This window comes from Rana temporaria, chromosome 1 (genome assembly GCF_905171775.1).
Source record: "Rana temporaria chromosome 1, aRanTem1.1, whole genome shotgun sequence".
Lineage (NCBI taxonomy): Eukaryota > Metazoa > Chordata > Amphibia > Anura > Ranidae > Rana > Rana temporaria.
The window spans coordinates 356,439,147-356,456,861 of NC_053489.1; the positions used below are offsets into that span (position 1 = coordinate 356,439,147).

A 17,715-nucleotide genomic window follows, 5' to 3' on the forward strand; every position below is an offset into this window, starting at 1 on the left:
TCTTTCCATAAAGGAGGACCTGTCATGACCCATGCTATCAAAAGGGATGTTGTTCATCCCTTGTGATAGCAAAAGAGTTAATACAAAAAAAAAAAAAAAAAAAGTAAGTTCCTCCTGTGCTTATACGCAAATGCATACGCAAGTCCCGCGCGCATATGTAAAACGGTGATTGCACCACACGTGATGCATCATTGCAAACAGCAGAGCGGGAGCAATAATTCTAGCACCAGATCTCCTCTAACTTTAAACTGGTAGCCTGCAAAAAAATTCAAACGTCTCCTACAGAAAGTTTGTCGTCATTCCACGAGCAGACACAATTTAAAAGCGTGCATCATCTTTTACATTGTACAGAAAAAAAAATAGGGCATTATGTTGCGTTTATGTGGAATAAAATATTAAAAGTATTTTTTTTTAAATTGCATTTGAAAAACTGCTGTGCACATACCTTGTTTCATAAAAAATTGCAATGCCCGTTATTTTATTCTCCAGGGTGTCTACTAAAAAACAATCTTAGTCATTTTCTAGGGGAAAAAAATGTTTTTAGATTTTTATATGTTGGAGGGAAGTACCAGAATTGGCCCGGTTGGCAAGTGGTGAAGAACTGGTAAGCTGCAATTTAATAAAGGTTTGCTTTTGTGTTTAATACTGCTTAAAGGCTACCGTAGTTGCCGGGCATACAAGAAGACCCCCTAATTTTCCAGCTAAAATGTTGGTTTTGGGATATACTCGCTGTATAAGACGAGTCCTCCTATCACGGAACAGCATGGGGAAAAGGCGCGGCTTTTGAAAAATGGACGGCCGCGGTCTGCCTGCAAGTCTGCATGTTAGGTACTGGCGTATAAGACGACCCCCGACTTTTAAGAAGAATTTCTTGTGTTAAAAAGTCGTCTTATACGCCAGAAAATACGGTAATCATATTGTGGCACTTAGAAATCTGGCTACAGGTATTGTGTTGTTCAGTACATAGCAGGTGAGATGCTGTAAGGTAACTGAACATTGAAAATAAAAAACAGAAATCACTTCAGAATAGTGGAGACATCAATCGCCTCAAGTCTTGGGAAAGACTTCACTCACAATGCTGTACATGTTTATTTTAGGGTAATGCTGAAACAATAAATTGTGTGAAAGAGCCTTATCCTCCATATCTGACCACAAGTAAAGTAAAGTAAAGAGGGCGAAATTCTCCAGATGAATAAAATTCACTGTGCAGTCATTATATAAACAGATGATTCCATGCCATGTACTAACCACTTACTTTTCATTGCCAACAGAGAAAAAGAAGCTCTAGTCACAATTCCATTGCTCCTAAATTGGGAAAAAAGTGGAATAACCTGACAGTTTGTTTAAAAGAATACTACTAATCAACTATTGCACAAGATGGCTATACTGTTAAATAAGGATTTCTACTTTGGGATATGTTTAGAAGACATTAAATAAAACGGATACAAGGCTTTCCTCTTTATTTTGATTTTTTCATGATAACTCTGGTTCCTTTTACTCCTTTGATGTCAATGGCTGCCTGCCATTAAATAAAATAACATTGTGAACAAAAAATGTCAAAAGCTATTTTAACAACTCAATTTCCTATTGTTTTCAGCTTTCTTTATCAGTCCACCGTTTGGCACGCACTCTTTTAACTTTGATTTCCTAGAGTGTGTTATGGTATTCTGGATATCCTTCCCCATTCCCCAGCACACACTAAAGATTTCCCCGGGACAAATTTGCATCATACAAGCCGTACATTTACTCTGACTGCTCAGAGAGGTTTGTCCAGCTACTGTCCCCTCAAGGAAAATGTTGAAAACAAGCCGAGGCATTACAGCTCTGAGTCAGGACTGTTCATTAAGCATTGTAGGAGGCATGCCGCTGGTTCATAGGATTCTCAGGCGACTTCATCCATTCCTTCTTCAAAAGTTGTTTGAGCTGGGATAACCTCATATTAGGATTTTCCTGTTTAAGGCGTGGCAAGTTTTCTTCCTCATATGCTGTAAAGGCAGCTTTCATACGACGCTCTGGGTGGCGGTCAAGCTCCTTGCCAACACTGCGAACAAGAGAAAGATTAGGTTTACATGTAGCTCAGCTGAAGAGACCCTCAAGTAAAAATATTTGCCAAAAGTACATACTGTGAAGAAGAAACAGACTCATTAAAGTGGTTGTAAACCTTAGACATGAAATATGAACAAAGCATATCCCTCTATAGTGTGTACTTGTCTAAATGAAAAGCTACGTGTGATCTGTCTACTGCTTAAATTCTCTGCCATCAGCATGAGGCACTCCTGACAAGATCTCCTTGTGATAAGGGAGGGGCCTGCAGGTGATTGAGTCTCAGCTGTATTCCTGTGTGGTGTGTGTGTGTGTGTGTGTGTGTGTGTGTGTGGGGGGGGGGGGGGGGTCCTTTTCCTCCAATCAGCTCTCAGACCTGTCCTCACTGAGCCCTGCAGAGTGTAACTTCAGCTCTCGGCCCCATTTTTTCTAAACTCTCACACAAGCTTATACATTCAGCACTTTGAATGGATGTAGCAGGATTTGTTTAAGCTCTGTATAATCTGAGGACAGTCCCTTCACCTGATATATGTAAGGGTTTACAACCACTTTAACTCTATTGCCCTTAGCGCTGAAAACTGCTCAGATGCAGAGAAATGTTCCTCCCAAGGCTTGCTGGGAAACCAACCCATTCAGGAGTGTAGATCTTCTGTGTCCTCTGCAGCTCCCACTGGATTCCTTCTACTAGCCACAGTAATGACGTCAATACTGTGTGCATCAGTGATGTGAAAGTCAACAAGAGGAACCAGTAAGAGCTGTGGGTGACCCAGGCAATAGACGCTCCAGGAAGTTTCTCTAGGGGACCACATCTCAGTTTCAGAATTGGAAGAGGAGACAGGAGAGCCAAGTATTTTGTTTCTCTCTTATTGTAATGAACTTTACCTACGTTTATGTTTTAGGGTAAAGAAACCTGCCAAAACAGCTGTTACCTACCATACCGAAGGCTCCCTTTTAGTGTTGCCAAAGCAAAAATTTCCAGCATCGGTGCTAGGTCCAGGACAGCATAATGCTGTACGTGGTGCTACAATGGTCTGGTTTTCCCCATAATTGGTGCTGCTGGCACATCCAGAGTCATTGGGGGTAACAGCTGAGAGCTGATCTGAGAACTCTTTAAACTATGGGAATGCAAATAGCTGCACATTTTCATTAGTGTTCTAACTTGCTAGCTTCAGTGGCAGTGTGGCTCTCTTTTCCAATCGTCTTTTTTCCAGTATAACGCTAATTTTGGGCTATGATTATAGTTCTGAAGAAGAGAAGATACATCCACTTGAAGAGAAACTGCATGACCAGAGGCACCTCCATCTAAGACGACGGGTCATTCCAGCCATGAATCGATCATGGTAGCGGGTCATTGTGCTAAAGTGGAACCAATGGTGGTTGACCAGTGGTCCTAGATCACTCCCCAAACTATCAAAGTCTTTAAATGAGTAGGAAAAAAGGGGGAAAGGAGAAGAAAAGGGATAAAAAGGAGGATATAAGGGGTAAGAGACCGCAAGCCTCTCCTGGGGCACTAAGTGGTTAGCCTCAATTCAGACAAGGTTGACCCAGCCAGGTATGCGATCCAGGGGTCCCAGATTTTTTTTCAAATCGGGGAAGCTGGCTCTGCAGGATAGCAGAGAGGTGTTCATTAAACAGTATCCAGGACAACTTAATCTTTAAGGCCGGAATCACACTAGTGCGTTGCGTTTTGGAGCTCCGTTGTCTTTGCGAATTTCTCTATAAGGTGTTCTGCGGATCAACTGCGGATCAGGTGCAAATTTGTAGACCTAGGAGAGGGGAGGGGGAGGGGGGGAAGTGTATTGAGCTGAATGAGACAAATACTGAAGAGAAATGAACACATCTGCGAATTCAGCTGCGTACCCATAGAAGATAATGGGCCTGAATTCGCACCTGAGCCGCACCGCAATGCCTAAAAGACACACACGGTTTGGCGGCAATGCGCAGTGCGAATGCATCGCACATATGTGAACCAGCCTCATTGAAAACAATGTATTTTGAAATGTTCTGCGAATTGGATGCGTTTTAAGCCGCACTCAATTCGCATAGGTGTGAACCTGGCCTAAAGGGCAGTGTGGCTTTCAAAAGGCAGCATGTATGGTTTGTTCTTTTTTCTGTACAAAACTTTGAAAATCTAAGGAGTCAAAACTCAGGTCAGTTTATTTTATTTAAGATGAGCATGCGACTATGTGAGTAATAAAAATAAAAGGTGAAGTAGGCTTTTGGCCCTACTTCCCCTGGGGATCACAGGAGTGCACTTTATTCTGCACACCTTTGAAAAAAAAGACTACTAAAATACAGCAAGAGTTAGTTTATGAAGTCATGTTGTATTGTAGTAGTGAAAGCCTGCAGAAGTCCTTAATGCTGACTTTAAATAGCTCAACATCAAGTAACTGTCAACCGCCGCATCCTTAACAACCGATGCGTCATAAGCTGTCAGCGGGATTCCCTGCTGACAGCTGAACGTTACGGGTAATGAAAAAAAAAAATCCAGACTCTAGGAGCCCTTTTCCTGCTTGAGGGCCAGTTATGGATTGGGGGGGGGGGGGGGCACACAGTATTTTAACCTAATTTTTCATTCCCAGTTATTTTTTTTGTTATACAACTCATCAGTTGTTTACTGGTCGTTACCGGCTGCCGGTTCCTTAACCACTTACAGACCATAGGATTTTCCCGCTTCATGACCAGGCCATTTTTGCGATAAGGAACTGCGACCGCTGTACCCTAAAACATTGATGTCCTTTTTTTCATTCAAATAGAGCTTTCTTTTGGTGGCATTTGATCACCTCAGCGTTTTTTTTGCACAATAAACAAAAATTTGATTTTTTTTTATATTTGTTTTTACTTTTTGCTATAATAAATTTCCCCCAAATGTATAAAATATATTATATATTATATATAAAAAAAAAAACACACAACACAATGCAATAAGCGTATATTGATTGTAGACGCTATAACTTTTGCGCAAACCAAGCTATGGAAAAGACTTATGGCATTTTCAATTTTTTTACTACTAATGGCGGTGATTAATGATTTTTAGTGGTACTGCGACATTGTGGCAGACAGATCTAACACTTTTGACACATTTTTAAGAACAATCGACATCTATACAATCGATCAGTGCTATAAAAATGCACTGCTTACTGTGTAAATGTCACTGGTAGAGAAGGGGTCAACACTAGGGGGCAATCAAGGGGTTAAATGTGTTCCCTCATGTGTGTTTCTTACTGTGGGGGATGGGACTGACTGGGGGAGAAGACACATCGCTGTTCATACTTAGTAGGAACAAATGATCTGTACCCTCTCCCCTGACAGAACTGTGTGTGTAAACACACAAATCTCTCACAAATCCCTGTACTGGCTCTCGTGCCCGCAATCGCGGGTGGCCGCCGAGCGGGTGCGCGCGTGCCTTCGGAGGCTCTTAAAGGGAACTACGTACCCATACATTGTTTTGCTGGAAGGTGCCACTTTGCCGATGTATATCAGCGTGAGCCAGTTGGCAAGTGGTTAAATATCGCATGCCGGGACCACCACTTATTTACTGCATGCATTTTTATAAAAGTGCCAGTGTCCATAAAAGTGTTTATAAAACACAGTGTGCAATTAGGATCTACGGTGTTCCTGGTGCAAAACTGCTTCATTCCCCCTATGCGTGTTAAACCACTTTATTCCTCAATGATAAGCCAGTGAACCAATAACACCTTTGGTTGTGGATCACTCAACTTCCTATATTGACCACTTATGGTTAAGGCCCCTTTCACATCTGCGAACCGTATGTCCGCTTTTTCATCCATCCGTTTGCGGATGAAAAAAGGGACATACATTGGTCCCCATGTGATTGCGGGTGTCAGCGGATAAACATCCCGCCTCCGCAAAGAACCCTATTTTTTCTTCCGTCTGCGGATCGGATGAACACGGACACACGGTCCGTGTTCATCCGATCCCCCATTGGGGAGAGCGGAGAAAAGACAGGGCGGTCCCTGCACAGTGTGCGGGGACCGCCCTGTCAACCGCCGGCTCAGCGGGGATATACGGAGCGATCCCCGCTGAGCTTACGGACACACAGAGGCGGATCATTACTGATCCGCCCCGTGTGAAAGGGCCCTTAAGCTCAAGATCTCCCAAGCAACCGTCAGCTAACAGTGTTTCATATACACCATAAGATAAGCACAGAGATGAGGATGCAAAACATCACTGCGGAACATTGAGAGGTTCTTAAATTATTTTACACTGCACTCAGAACAAACCAGCACATATAACAGCCTCCGGGAATCCAATATAACATAAGTTCTGGCTTCAATAGGTCCCACTCATAGTATCAACACTAAACAATCAGAAGGCCCGCCCGACAAGGAGAACCGCCCCCCCCCATCTCTCTAATAGGGGGGGGGGGGGCTCGCCTCCCCCGACCGCGCAGGGACCTCCTCAGTTCCCGTACACAAACAATAATCATTAGTGAGTATACATATAAATGGAAAACGGTAGGCAGACACCTATATTTGCCTATGAAGGCTTATATCGAACCCCAAAAAAACAGGATGGCAACATATAATAGAGGAACAGAAAATGGAAAATAAAATAAGGAAAGGAAAGGGCCACGGCCCAGAGTCCCGTTGTACAACAATAAACCTAGATTACATAGTCCTATGGTCGTTCGAGAGATATTGAATCCATCGGTCCCAAACGTTATGAAATGCCTTAATTTTGTCTTGCTCTAATGCGGTTAACCGTTCATTCAACATTAACCAGGATAATTTCCCCTTGAGCTGATCAAATGGAAGGGCTGTCAACTTCCGATTTCCGGCTATAGTAATCTTTGCAGAAATAAAAATGAATGTCAGAAGCCGCTTCCTGGATTTAGAGGCTTCAACATCTCCACTCCCCAGTAATGCATGCCTTGCAGATTTAAAAAAAATGAATCTGGGTGAGTAAATGAAATTGTAGACTCTAATCCAGAACCTCCACACCTTAGGGCACGTCCACCAGATATGGTAGGTGGTACCAATATGGCCACAACCTCGGAAACATATCGGGGTGGCCCCCGATACAAAGGTAGCCAACCTGGCACCATATACCACCTCACTAACACCTTATAGTTCGCCTCTATTATAGGAGGTATTGATGAGTGATCGAGAAGCCGACTCTGTATTTGTATGCCATTCTCATAGCGTAAAGGCTTCCTGTAAATCCTTTCCCCATTGGACTATATAGTTCATCTTCATCGATGAACCCATCAATATCGTATAAATGGCGGAAATGTGACCCTTTAGTTTATCATATTGACCACATAATTGCTCCATAGGAGTACGCGTTGCTAAATCACTCCTGCGAGCTAGAGTCTGTATATAATGAGAAATAATGAGAAATCTGAGTGTATCTATAGTGTATCTATAGCGTTCCACAGGAGGCATATGATATTTGTCCTCCACAGTCCGCTCGGTGAGCACACCTTTGTGATCGTAGAAGTCAGCGATGCGCAGCAAATTCTTATTGGTCCACAACTTAAATGCTACAGGAGAGAGGCCCGGGGTGAAAGCCCTGTTCTTTAATAATGGTGCAAACTGAGAATGTAAGGATCGAACTTTGATCTGGAGAGCCTGTCCCAGATTCCAAGCGAGAAAGATAGTGTAGGGCATAAGATCGCTGGTCTGTCTTTGTTTGTGAGCCACATAAGGTGGGAAACTGGGCTGGGACGGCATGAGTATGACTCCATAGCCATCCATAATGCTGATGATTGCTGCAAATGGAATCTGATGAGTTGTGCTAACTGGGCTGAATAGAAATACTTCTGTGAGTCTGGCAGACCAAGCCCAACCCTCCGTCTTGGTGCGTATAATGTGCTCCTATTCACCCTAGGCCTCTTGTCTCCCCAGATGAACTGAAGGACCTTTCTTTGAAACAGTTTAAGGTCAGTTTGAGCCACTGATACCGGCAAAGTACGAAACAATACAATAGTCTGGGTAAGATATTCATTTTTATAGAGTGTAGTCTGCCAAACCACGATGGAGGATGAATCTGCCACCTAGCTAAATGCTCAGACAACTGTTTAAAAAGGGCAGGATAATTCCTCTTATATAGCGTGCTAATTGACAAAGTCAAGTATATACCTAGATAGGGAAGTGCCTCCGATTCCCACCTGAATTGGAAAGTCTGTTCCAACGAGGTCTGTATAGTGCTTGGTAGAGATGGGTTCAGAGCCATAGACTTGCTGTGGTTAATGGTCAGCCCTGAGATATCGGAAAATGGTTGCAAAATAGCATAGAGATTAGGGGGGGAGGTAGTCGGTGAGATCAGAATCAACAGCAGGTCGTCTGCAAAGAGCAAACATTTATGTTCATAGTCTCCGCAATGAATTCCCTGGATATCCTGACATGAGCAGATTTTAATCGCCAGGGGCTCTATCGCAAATAAGAGGCGATATCGGGCAGCCCTGCCTAGTTCCCCGTCTGAGATCGAAAAATTGAGGAATATCCCCTGAGCATTAGGGAAGCCGATGGGGTGTAATATAAATGTGCGGAGACCCAGAAGGCGCTCCCCAAAGCCAAAGCGACGTAGCACATCAAACAGATAATCCCATGTAATGGAATCGAACGCCTTCTGGACGTCCAATGAAAGCAACATACTCCTTCTGGTCCCCCCTCCATCCCAATCAGACTGTGCGACCAAAATCAAAATGTATAACCCAACGGGTCTGGTCTGATGACTGCCGATTCGGTATAAAACCTGCCTGGTCGAGATGTATATAAAGCAGGAGGAAAGTATTCAATCGTTGGGCTAAATCTTTGGTTAAGATTTTTATATCTGTTATTTATCAGGGAACCCCATGGTCCCTTCCCGGTTTAGGTATTACGTTTATATAAGCAGAGTTCTCATGACTAGGAAGTTGACTATCCTGTCGCAGATCATTAAAGTAGGAGTAGAGGTAAGGAATAAGTATTTCTTGATACTTCCTATAGTAATAACCCGGGAAGCCGTCAGGGCCGGGGGCCTTAGTGGGGTGCAGGGATTTAATTGCTGCTTTTATCTCAAAGTTCGTAAAAGCTTCATCCATCAAGTCCGCATGGGCTTGTGACAATCTGAGTAGTTGAATATCGCGGAAGAACAGTTCCGCTTTAGTGGGATCAAATGGTTTCGGTGCACTATAAAGCTTAGCATAAAATCTATGAAATTCTTTAATTATCTGTTCAGGGTTTTGGGTAGGATGGCCATTGGGTAACCTCAATTTAGGCAGAGTCGGGGTATACGGACGAGGCACTAACTTCCTGGCCAACATAGTGGTCGGTTTATCCCCCATAGTGTAAAATCTATGCTTGGACCAAGTCAAGCTGAGATTAAGTGCAAGTCTAGCTTCATCTATATTACCTATAGGACCAAGAAATGAGCAATCACTGCTGATCACTCAGCTCTCATCCCAGACTGTCAGGATCTTTTTGGAGCCTGGTGATGTCAGCCAACCGCATTCCTGTGATCCTGTGGAAGACAGCACTTGTAGTTTTCCTTCATACACAGATCACTCAAAACTTGTAGCCTGAGTGCCAGATTGCCAGCACCTGATCACACTTAAAGTGACAGTCACTTTCGTTTCCCCTTTAAAAATAATAAACACGTTATACTTACCTCCTCTGTGCAGTGGGTTTGCACAGAGCAGCCTAGATCATCTTCTCGTGTCCCTTTTCTGTGAACCTGGCTCTCCCTCCTGTTCATTGCCCCCACAGCAAGCAGCTTGCTATGGAGGCAATGCAAAAAAAGTGGTGATGTCTGCGCTGTGAAATACTCCTAATAAATGGGGGAGGGGGGGGGGGGGGAGAGTGGGGGTGCAAATGGGTGCGTGGGACTGGGAGATAATGAGATGTACATGCACAGTGGAAGTACAACCTGAAAACAGTGATTAAATGAGTGCAGTCCTGGACAGAACTGTAATACAATAAACACAATGAAAAATCTTCGGTGAATACACATAAAAAGTCCCGGATTAAATCAAACAAAAAAGAGGAAGACCAAAGTTCCAAATAAAGCTGATAAAAAAGTGGATGGGTGAATGATCGGAAGTGAAAAATTCCAAAGCCAAATAGGTGGAGATTGTCAGCACAATCGAATCCAAAAACGTGCAACCCACACCGTTAGTGATCCTAGCAGCTTACCTCCCGGCTGTCACTCAGAGCCAAATCAGTTACCAGTGCTCCAGCCTCCCAGTAAGTGGATGTCTTCCTGTTAGATCTCAGTAATCGAGATATGGGGGATAAAATAAAGATACTGTAGCGTTGTCCTACTGCCACAAAGGAAGGGGGGCTCTGTAATGGGTAAGTGGATGTGAACTTACACAACTTACACAGTGTATAGAAAAGAGTGCCTATCTCCACGAGCGCCGAGCTTGTCACCCTAGCTTCTCACTGCCACAACTCTCTCCCCTCAGCGTCTGTGGAGCCGACCGCTCATGCGAAAGTAGAAGGGGCGGGGGAGGGAGAAGAAAGGGGGCACATCGCGTAATTCCGTACAACAAAGTTTAATAAAAGTTCATAAAAACCATCGATAAAAAACTCACATGGGGCAGTCTAATGGCGGTCACATATCCACAAGCGCCGCGCTCGTTTGTCGTCCGTCAGGTGCTGCTCCCAATCAGTGCTCAAAGTCCCGACGCGTGTTCGTCACATCACGTAACTTCATCAGGGGATCACTGAAGTCAATCTACTGTTCGACTGTTCTACTGTTCGACTGCAGCAGTAAATCGGTGTATTCTGACGACAGGGAAGTCTCTCTGCTGTCAGAGTACAATGACACAGTGGGGGGAAGATTCCCCCATCCACCCGTTGGTTAAATAAAAAAAAAAACAGCCTCTGTGACCAGCTACATAAACTGAAAACCAAACACCCATTTAAACAAGCAGAAACGGAATAACTACTTGTTCATCTATCTTCCTTATCAACACGAGGCAGTGAAAAAAAAAAAAAAAGGAAGAACACCACTGGGTCAGCCAAGTCCCCAGAGGAAACCCTGAGAAGAAAAAAACAAAAACAGCTTCATAAGAGAAGACAAACAGGTTAACATGTGAAGGCCCAAGCATTACACTCCAAACTCCAATGTCGCGTACACACAATCGGAAATTCCGACAAGAAAACCGTGGATTTTTTGTGATGGAATGTTGGCTCAAACTTGCGTTGCACACACACGGTCACACAAATCTTGTCAGAAATTCCGACCGTCAAGAACGCAGTGACGTACAACAAGCCAAAATCAATCAAGTTTAATAGGCAGTCCGTCTCTTCTGCTGGATTCTGAGCATGTGTTTTTTTGCACACAGACAATAGGAACTTTTTCCATCGGAAAAATATAGGAACCTGCTCTCATTCTTTTGTTGGCGGAAATTCCGACAGCAAAGTCCGATGGAGCATACACACGGTCAGAATTTCCGACCGTGTGTATGTGGCATTAGGGTTCAGGGAAGGAAAGTTCAATGATGGCTACAATGAGGTTAACCAGTCCAAGCAACCAATCTCACATATGAGATCTCCAAAGAAGGCGATATGTCTCACAGCGTAATATCCTAAAAGGATAGCTAGGAAACCCCTGAGCTGCAGAACAATCACCTGATTAAGGACAAAACCAAGTAAGCAATCTGGAGGAACTTCCTTAAGAGGTTGTGTATTATCCACAGAAAGAAGACCTCTCTCTCTCTGTCCTAGTGGACTTCGATCAGGGAGTTGATCAAAGATTTCCTCTAGTGCATGAGTCTTCAAACTATGGCCCTCCAGTTGTTCAGGAACTACAATTCCCATCATGCCTAGTCATGTCTGTGAATGTCAGTGTGTTACAATGACTCATGGGATGTGTAGTTCTACAACAGCTGGAGGGCCGTAGTTTGAGGATCCCTGCTCTAGAGGAAGAGTTCTGACACACTCTTTACGTGGGACTCAGGACCCTTCAGGGTGTTTCCTATAGCGATCCAGTGGAAGGGTTTTTGCAGCTGTAGAAACTCTAAACGATTAAAGACCTGGAACAAGAGGCTGACACTCAAAATGCATATCAGTATGCATTGCAGCAATAAGATTTGAAACAAACCCCTGTAAATCTCAGTCAATGGCAGGAGACTAACTACTCTAAAATAGTCGCTTTAGAAAATCTGAATCATGGATGGTAACAGGGGTCACAGGCTTGGTTTGATTTAAGGGTTCGAAACGGTCAGTAACAGACTCTGAAGATGATGGCAGCATGGAGTATGCTTAGAGCCTTTGTGAGAAGAATGCCTCAGTTGCTGTGCACAAACAGCTAAGAGGTCTTGAGTGGAAGGTCCCTGCCTTACCTGATGGAGCTGACAGACTCTGCCGATGAGGACCCCATAACAATAGGGGTCCCAGGATGCAAATTACAAGTACTGGTTCTTTCAGGTAATACCAGGTAAACACCCTCAGAATGACTAGTGAAGTATAGGTTGAGGTAAGCCATGGCAGCTGGACGTTGTCTGCATGTCTTAGAACATTTTGCATTGATGCAGTGGTAATGCAACTAGGTTCAAGGTCAGGCAAAGTCTCAGGTAATCACAAACCTAGGCAGCTGGTACTGATGGGGTTTCAGGTGGCCAAGTTACTGTAGGTGGGTAGTGGAAACAGGCGGGAGATCCAGGCAATTCTTCTGGAGCAGGAACAGCAGCAATTTGGTGCTTCCTCCACACAGAATGGCAGGAAAAAGAGAATTACACCTGGGGCTGTGTCATGGCTCTGGACCTGGAAAGTGCTCTGCAGCTAACACAGAACACTAAGGTGTTAGCTCATTTATTGTGAGTGTGCGTGAATACGCATACGTACGTACACACACACACACACACAAACAAACACACACACACACACACACACACACTAGAATTTATATGGGTCCTGGAAGGACGCTATATTTCCCCTCTGTTTGGACTGTAGTCCCTTTAAGGGAACAAAAAGGGTTAACGCACCTATCAAAAGAAAGTGGTTTAAAACAAGACAGGAAGTTGTAGGTGGGTGTAGGGGAGTATAGTGGAGACTATGGGATGGTGAAAAGCTGTGAAAGCACATGGCAGTGTCCTGCCTGGAAGCCTGCTAGCTGGGAAAGTTACCTGCAATAAAAAGTAGGGACTGTTGAACTGTGACAGCAGTTCTGAGCTCTACAAGTCGGTGAGACTGTTATTTCTTTTGTTTTCACTGCTGTGAAGCCATTTAAGTTTAATAAACCTTTTTTTTATTGAAAAGCCTGTGTCCTGCGATCTAGCTGGTTCCCCGAACTTTACAGTGGAGAATGCGGGCAGGACAGAATAACAGGCATAAGAAGAAAAAAAATATATATACTTTTTTTTTTTTGCATTGGACTTGACATTGAACGGACATTTAACGGGACAGTATATTGGATTTATGTACTGGGTTAAAGCTACACCAACATTTAAAGCGGAGGTCCGGGAAAAAATAAAATAAAAAAATAAAATAAATAAAAGCCAGCAGCTACACATACTGCAGCTGCTGGCTTTTAATAAAAAATTACCGGTCCTGCAGTCCCTCGATGTCGGCACCCGCAGCTGATGTTTCCATCAGCTGTCGGGTGCTGCCGCTGCTATTGCCGGTAAGGGAACCCGGCAGTGTAGCCTTTCGGCTTCACGCCGGGAACCCTACCGTGCATGCGTGAGGCCCCGCTCCTCTCTCCTATTAGCCCCAACGGCCAGGGGAGGAGGAGGGAGCCCCGCGGTGACGTCACTGCCGCGGCCGGACTCCCGCAAATGGGAAAGGATACCTGTCCCCCCGAAAAGTGCCAATTGTGGCACCGGAGGGGGGGGGGGGGGGGATCCGATTAGGGGAAGTTACACTTTAGGGTGGAGCTTCGCTTTAAAGCTGAAGCAATGGAGGAGCTAATTAAAACAGCTGTCCCTGGCTAATATGCAAGCGCAGACGGAGGTACAACAAAAATCACCACAAAATACTCACCTGTTGGTGGCCCAGTTGGCAGCCCAGCAGGCGGTTATGCAGGCACATAGGTGTTGTCTGGCCCCCAAATCATGGAACGGGTTGTGCTGGACCGATACCTGAGGCCTCTGCCAGATGACCTTCAACGGTGGGTCGGTCATGGAGACCCCAAAACAGTAACCCACCTTGTCGAGATGGTGGAACGATATACAGTGGTGGAGAACCTGCTCGGCCCTACCAAGCGCCAAGGGCCCACTCTGCCACGGCCTGTTTCATCAACTGCTGCCCTTCGAAAAGGATGTTCCAAGGAGCCCTGGAGCAAATGCCCCGGAAGGCCAAGAGTCACTCCCGGTACCTCCCCAGCATTCTGTTCCTATTCGGAGGGGAGGGGGAAGTACAATGTTGGCGATGTCATTCCTGGGGGTCATACCCGGGCACACTGCCCACTGCAAGAGGAGCCCATGGAATGCCGGGTTCTCTGGAGGGGGTCTTTTTATGCCAATAAAGTATGTACCACACATCTCGACCTGGGTGAAAAGTATGAACAGAAGACCAGGTTACAGCCTAATGCCGCGTAAACACGATCGGACATTCCGACAACAAAACCGTGGATTTTTTTCTGACGGAATGTTGGCTCAAACTTGTGTTGCATACACACGGTCACACCATTGTTGTCTGAAATTCCGAACTTCAATAACGCGGTGACGTACAACACTACAAAGAGCGAAGAAAAATTAAGTTCAAGGATTCCGAGAAAGCGTCGAATTGATTCCGAACATGCGTAGGATTTTTGTGCGTCAGAATTGCACACAGACGATCAGAATTTCCGACAAGAACTTTGTCGGAAAAATTGAGAACCAGCTCTCAAACATTTGTTGTCTGAAATTCCGACAGTAAATGTCCAATGGCGCGTACACACGGTCGGAATATCCGACCAAAAGCTCACATCAAACATTTGTTGTCGGAAATTCGAGTATATGCCTAGATATGGTGGAGTGGGTGAGTAACAGCACAGGAGGAGACTTTTGTTTATGAATATAGGCTCTTATAATGAAGTTTCTTATTCACTGTACAATGGGAAATAGGTGCTGCCTGGAAGATGTCGTGTGTTCCTCTCATCTCAGAAAGGCAATTACTGACCTTGTAGATTCCATGCAAAATTTTGGAATTTGTTGAAGGATTTAAAACCTGGGATAAGATGAATGTCCCTGTTGGGCGCTGGTGTCATGAAGAAGTAGAATCCTTTGAATCTGTCCTGTGATGGTACTGGTACAGCGACTCCCTGGGAAAAGCGGAAGTTCAAGGCATTCTGCAAATTTGACTGACCTTGTTTGGGTTAATTTAAAAACCGAAAGCAGTGCGGTAGTAGAGTTTTTGAATCTTGTACATTTTTAAAATCACCACAAGTCTTAGACACACAGAGATCCAAACTGTAACAGACACCCCCCTACTCTTAGGAGTGAGCCCCTTCATTGCTTTGGGGAAGGATTGGTGGCATTTGTGGGTCAAGCTTTGTGCCGAAAGAAAGGGCTGAACTTAAGTTTAAGTTGAAATTTGGTTAGCGCATGCAGGGCTCTTGAGGAGGGCGATTTTGGTACTTTGTTCTCAGGAAGCAAAACCCTTGCACCTGTAACCTCTTAAAAAAAATGGTCAAGTACCTCAAACAGATGTCGTCCCTGGAAGGTCATAAATGTGAGGGGCCTTTTACAGGCATGTTCTGTGGTCCAACCCCTTAGCCATAAGATTCTGCACATATGAATATAGATTAGAGCTATAGAGCTCTGGACATTTGTCTCATGATGCATTACAGGGAATCTACACCAAAAAATATTGCAGAAGGCAATGTAATTTCTCAGCAACAGCACATTCCTGAAATACAGGAACAATCATGTTGGTTAATCATGGCCCTAGTCCAGTTAGCTGCAGTTTAACACAGCCGTTACAGAAGAGCTAGTTACAGAGCTGTGCTTGCCAGGTAAAGGAGCTTTCAAAAGAGCTTCAAATATTAAGCAGAATCCTTGTAAAAAAAAGAACATCTTCAATGGGTACAGTGAGATGTCCGTTTAGAAAAACAGGCAGGGTCAACCACAGGAATAGCCCACTTTTTTGCAAACTCTTTACCCACTGAAAATAATTCAGCAAGGGAGTGGAAATCCTTCCAGGAGTGACCCAATTGCTATAAACTGCGCATTCTGTTCATGAACGGGAAATGTTCTGCGAGTTTTTGTAGGTCTCTGTGCCCAAAAGGAGCATGGTGAAATGGAGGAGAGTTATTTGCACAATGCCAAGACTTTTGCGCACAGAGGCAATGAGCTAATCAACGTTAGCAAGCATGTTGCATGAAGTTTCATCTTTAATATAGTTGCAATGTGGGAGAAAAAAAAAAATCTTCTGCAGCTTCTTAAAACACCTCTTCATTCCATTCTAATTTTGCACCGTCTGGGACCACCAAATTAGGGTATGACTTATTGAGAAATGGGAGTAAGAGAAAAGGTGGGGCGTTTCTGAGCTCTGGAAAAAGGTGGTTACATTATGATCTTTTTCATGGAATTGTGACAAAGATTGTCAAGTATGCAGTCCGTTGCGTGCCTGAAATCGAGCTAAAATTAGATACTGAGGTCAGTGTTAAAACTGGGTCCAGTTCCGGTGCAGGGACGCATCATCACTCTGGGGCTGAGTCATGTGCGGGCCTTCAGTCAAGCCAATGTTTGCCTGCTGTTTAGAATTGGCTCTCTTTCAACTGGTAGATTCTGTGAGGGTATTCCCTTGTGGAGTACCTAATAGGGCTTTAAAGTGTGTGACAAGTTCTGTGAAGAAACACCTGGTCATCCACAGGAGCCTTGGCTCTAAGTGGTGGAATTTTAGTGCCAACTTTGAAAAACTTGCACTGTGAAGTGAATAAACATACAGTGATGAAAATAAGTATTTGAACACCCTGCTATTTTGCAAGTTCTCCCACTTGGAAATCATGGAGGGGTCTGAAATTGTTATCGTAGAAGCATGTCCACTGTGAGGCCCCGTACACACGGCCGAGGAACTCGACGTGCCAAACACGTCGAGTTCTGGGATGAAGCCGCCGAGGAGCTCGGCGGGCCGCCTTCTCCCATAGAACAAAGAGAAAATAGAGAACATGTTCTCTATTTTCTCGACGAGCTCCTCGGCGGCTCCATCGAGCCAAAAGTGTACAGACGACAGAGTTTCTCGGCAGAATCCGGGTTTTGACCGAGTTTCTCTGTGAATTCTGCCGAGAAACTCTGTCGTGTGTACGAGGCCTGAGAGACATAATCAAAAAAAAAAATATCCAGAAATCACAATGTATGATTTTTTTAACTATTTATTTGTATGATACAGCTGCAAATAAGTATTTGAACACCTGAGAAAATCAATGTTAATATTTGGTACAGTAGCCTTTGTTTGCAATTACAGAGGTCAAACGTTTCTTGTAGTTTTTCACCAGGTTTGCACACACTGGAGGAGGGATTTTGGCCCACTCCTCCACACAGATCTTCTCTAGATCAGTCAGGTTTCTGGGCTGTCGCTGAGAAACACGGAGTTTGAGCTCCCTCCAAAGATTCTCTATTGGGTTTAGGTCTGGAGACTGGCTAGGCCACGTCAGAACCTTGATATGCTTCTTACAGAGCCACTCCTTGGTTATCCTGGCTGTGTGCTTCGGGTCATTGTCATGTTGGAAGACCCAGCCTCGACCCATCTTCAAAGCTCTAACCGAGGGAAGGAGGTTGTTGCCCAAAATCTCGCAATA

The 17,715-nt window shown here is 44.4% G+C and overlaps 1 protein-coding gene across 3 annotated transcripts in view; it reads right to left on the reverse strand.

Annotated features, from left to right (window-relative positions):
* Positions 1 to 1,070: 1,070 nt before the first annotated feature.
* The window catches only part of CCDC124 (coiled-coil domain containing 124), a 61,544-nt gene continuing 44,899 nt past the window's right edge, over positions 1,071 to 17,715 (reverse strand). For 2 of the 3 annotated variants that reach the window (XM_040321368.1, XM_040321375.1), the window contains exon 5: positions 1,438 to 2,041. In XM_040321368.1, coding sequence (XP_040177302.1) covers positions 1,843 to 2,041 — 199 coding nt within the window. In that variant the 3' untranslated portion in view covers positions 1,438 to 1,842. Of the gene's footprint in view, positions 2,042 to 17,715 lie in introns of all 3 variants that reach the window. The other variant, XM_040321383.1, reaches the window with a different exon arrangement.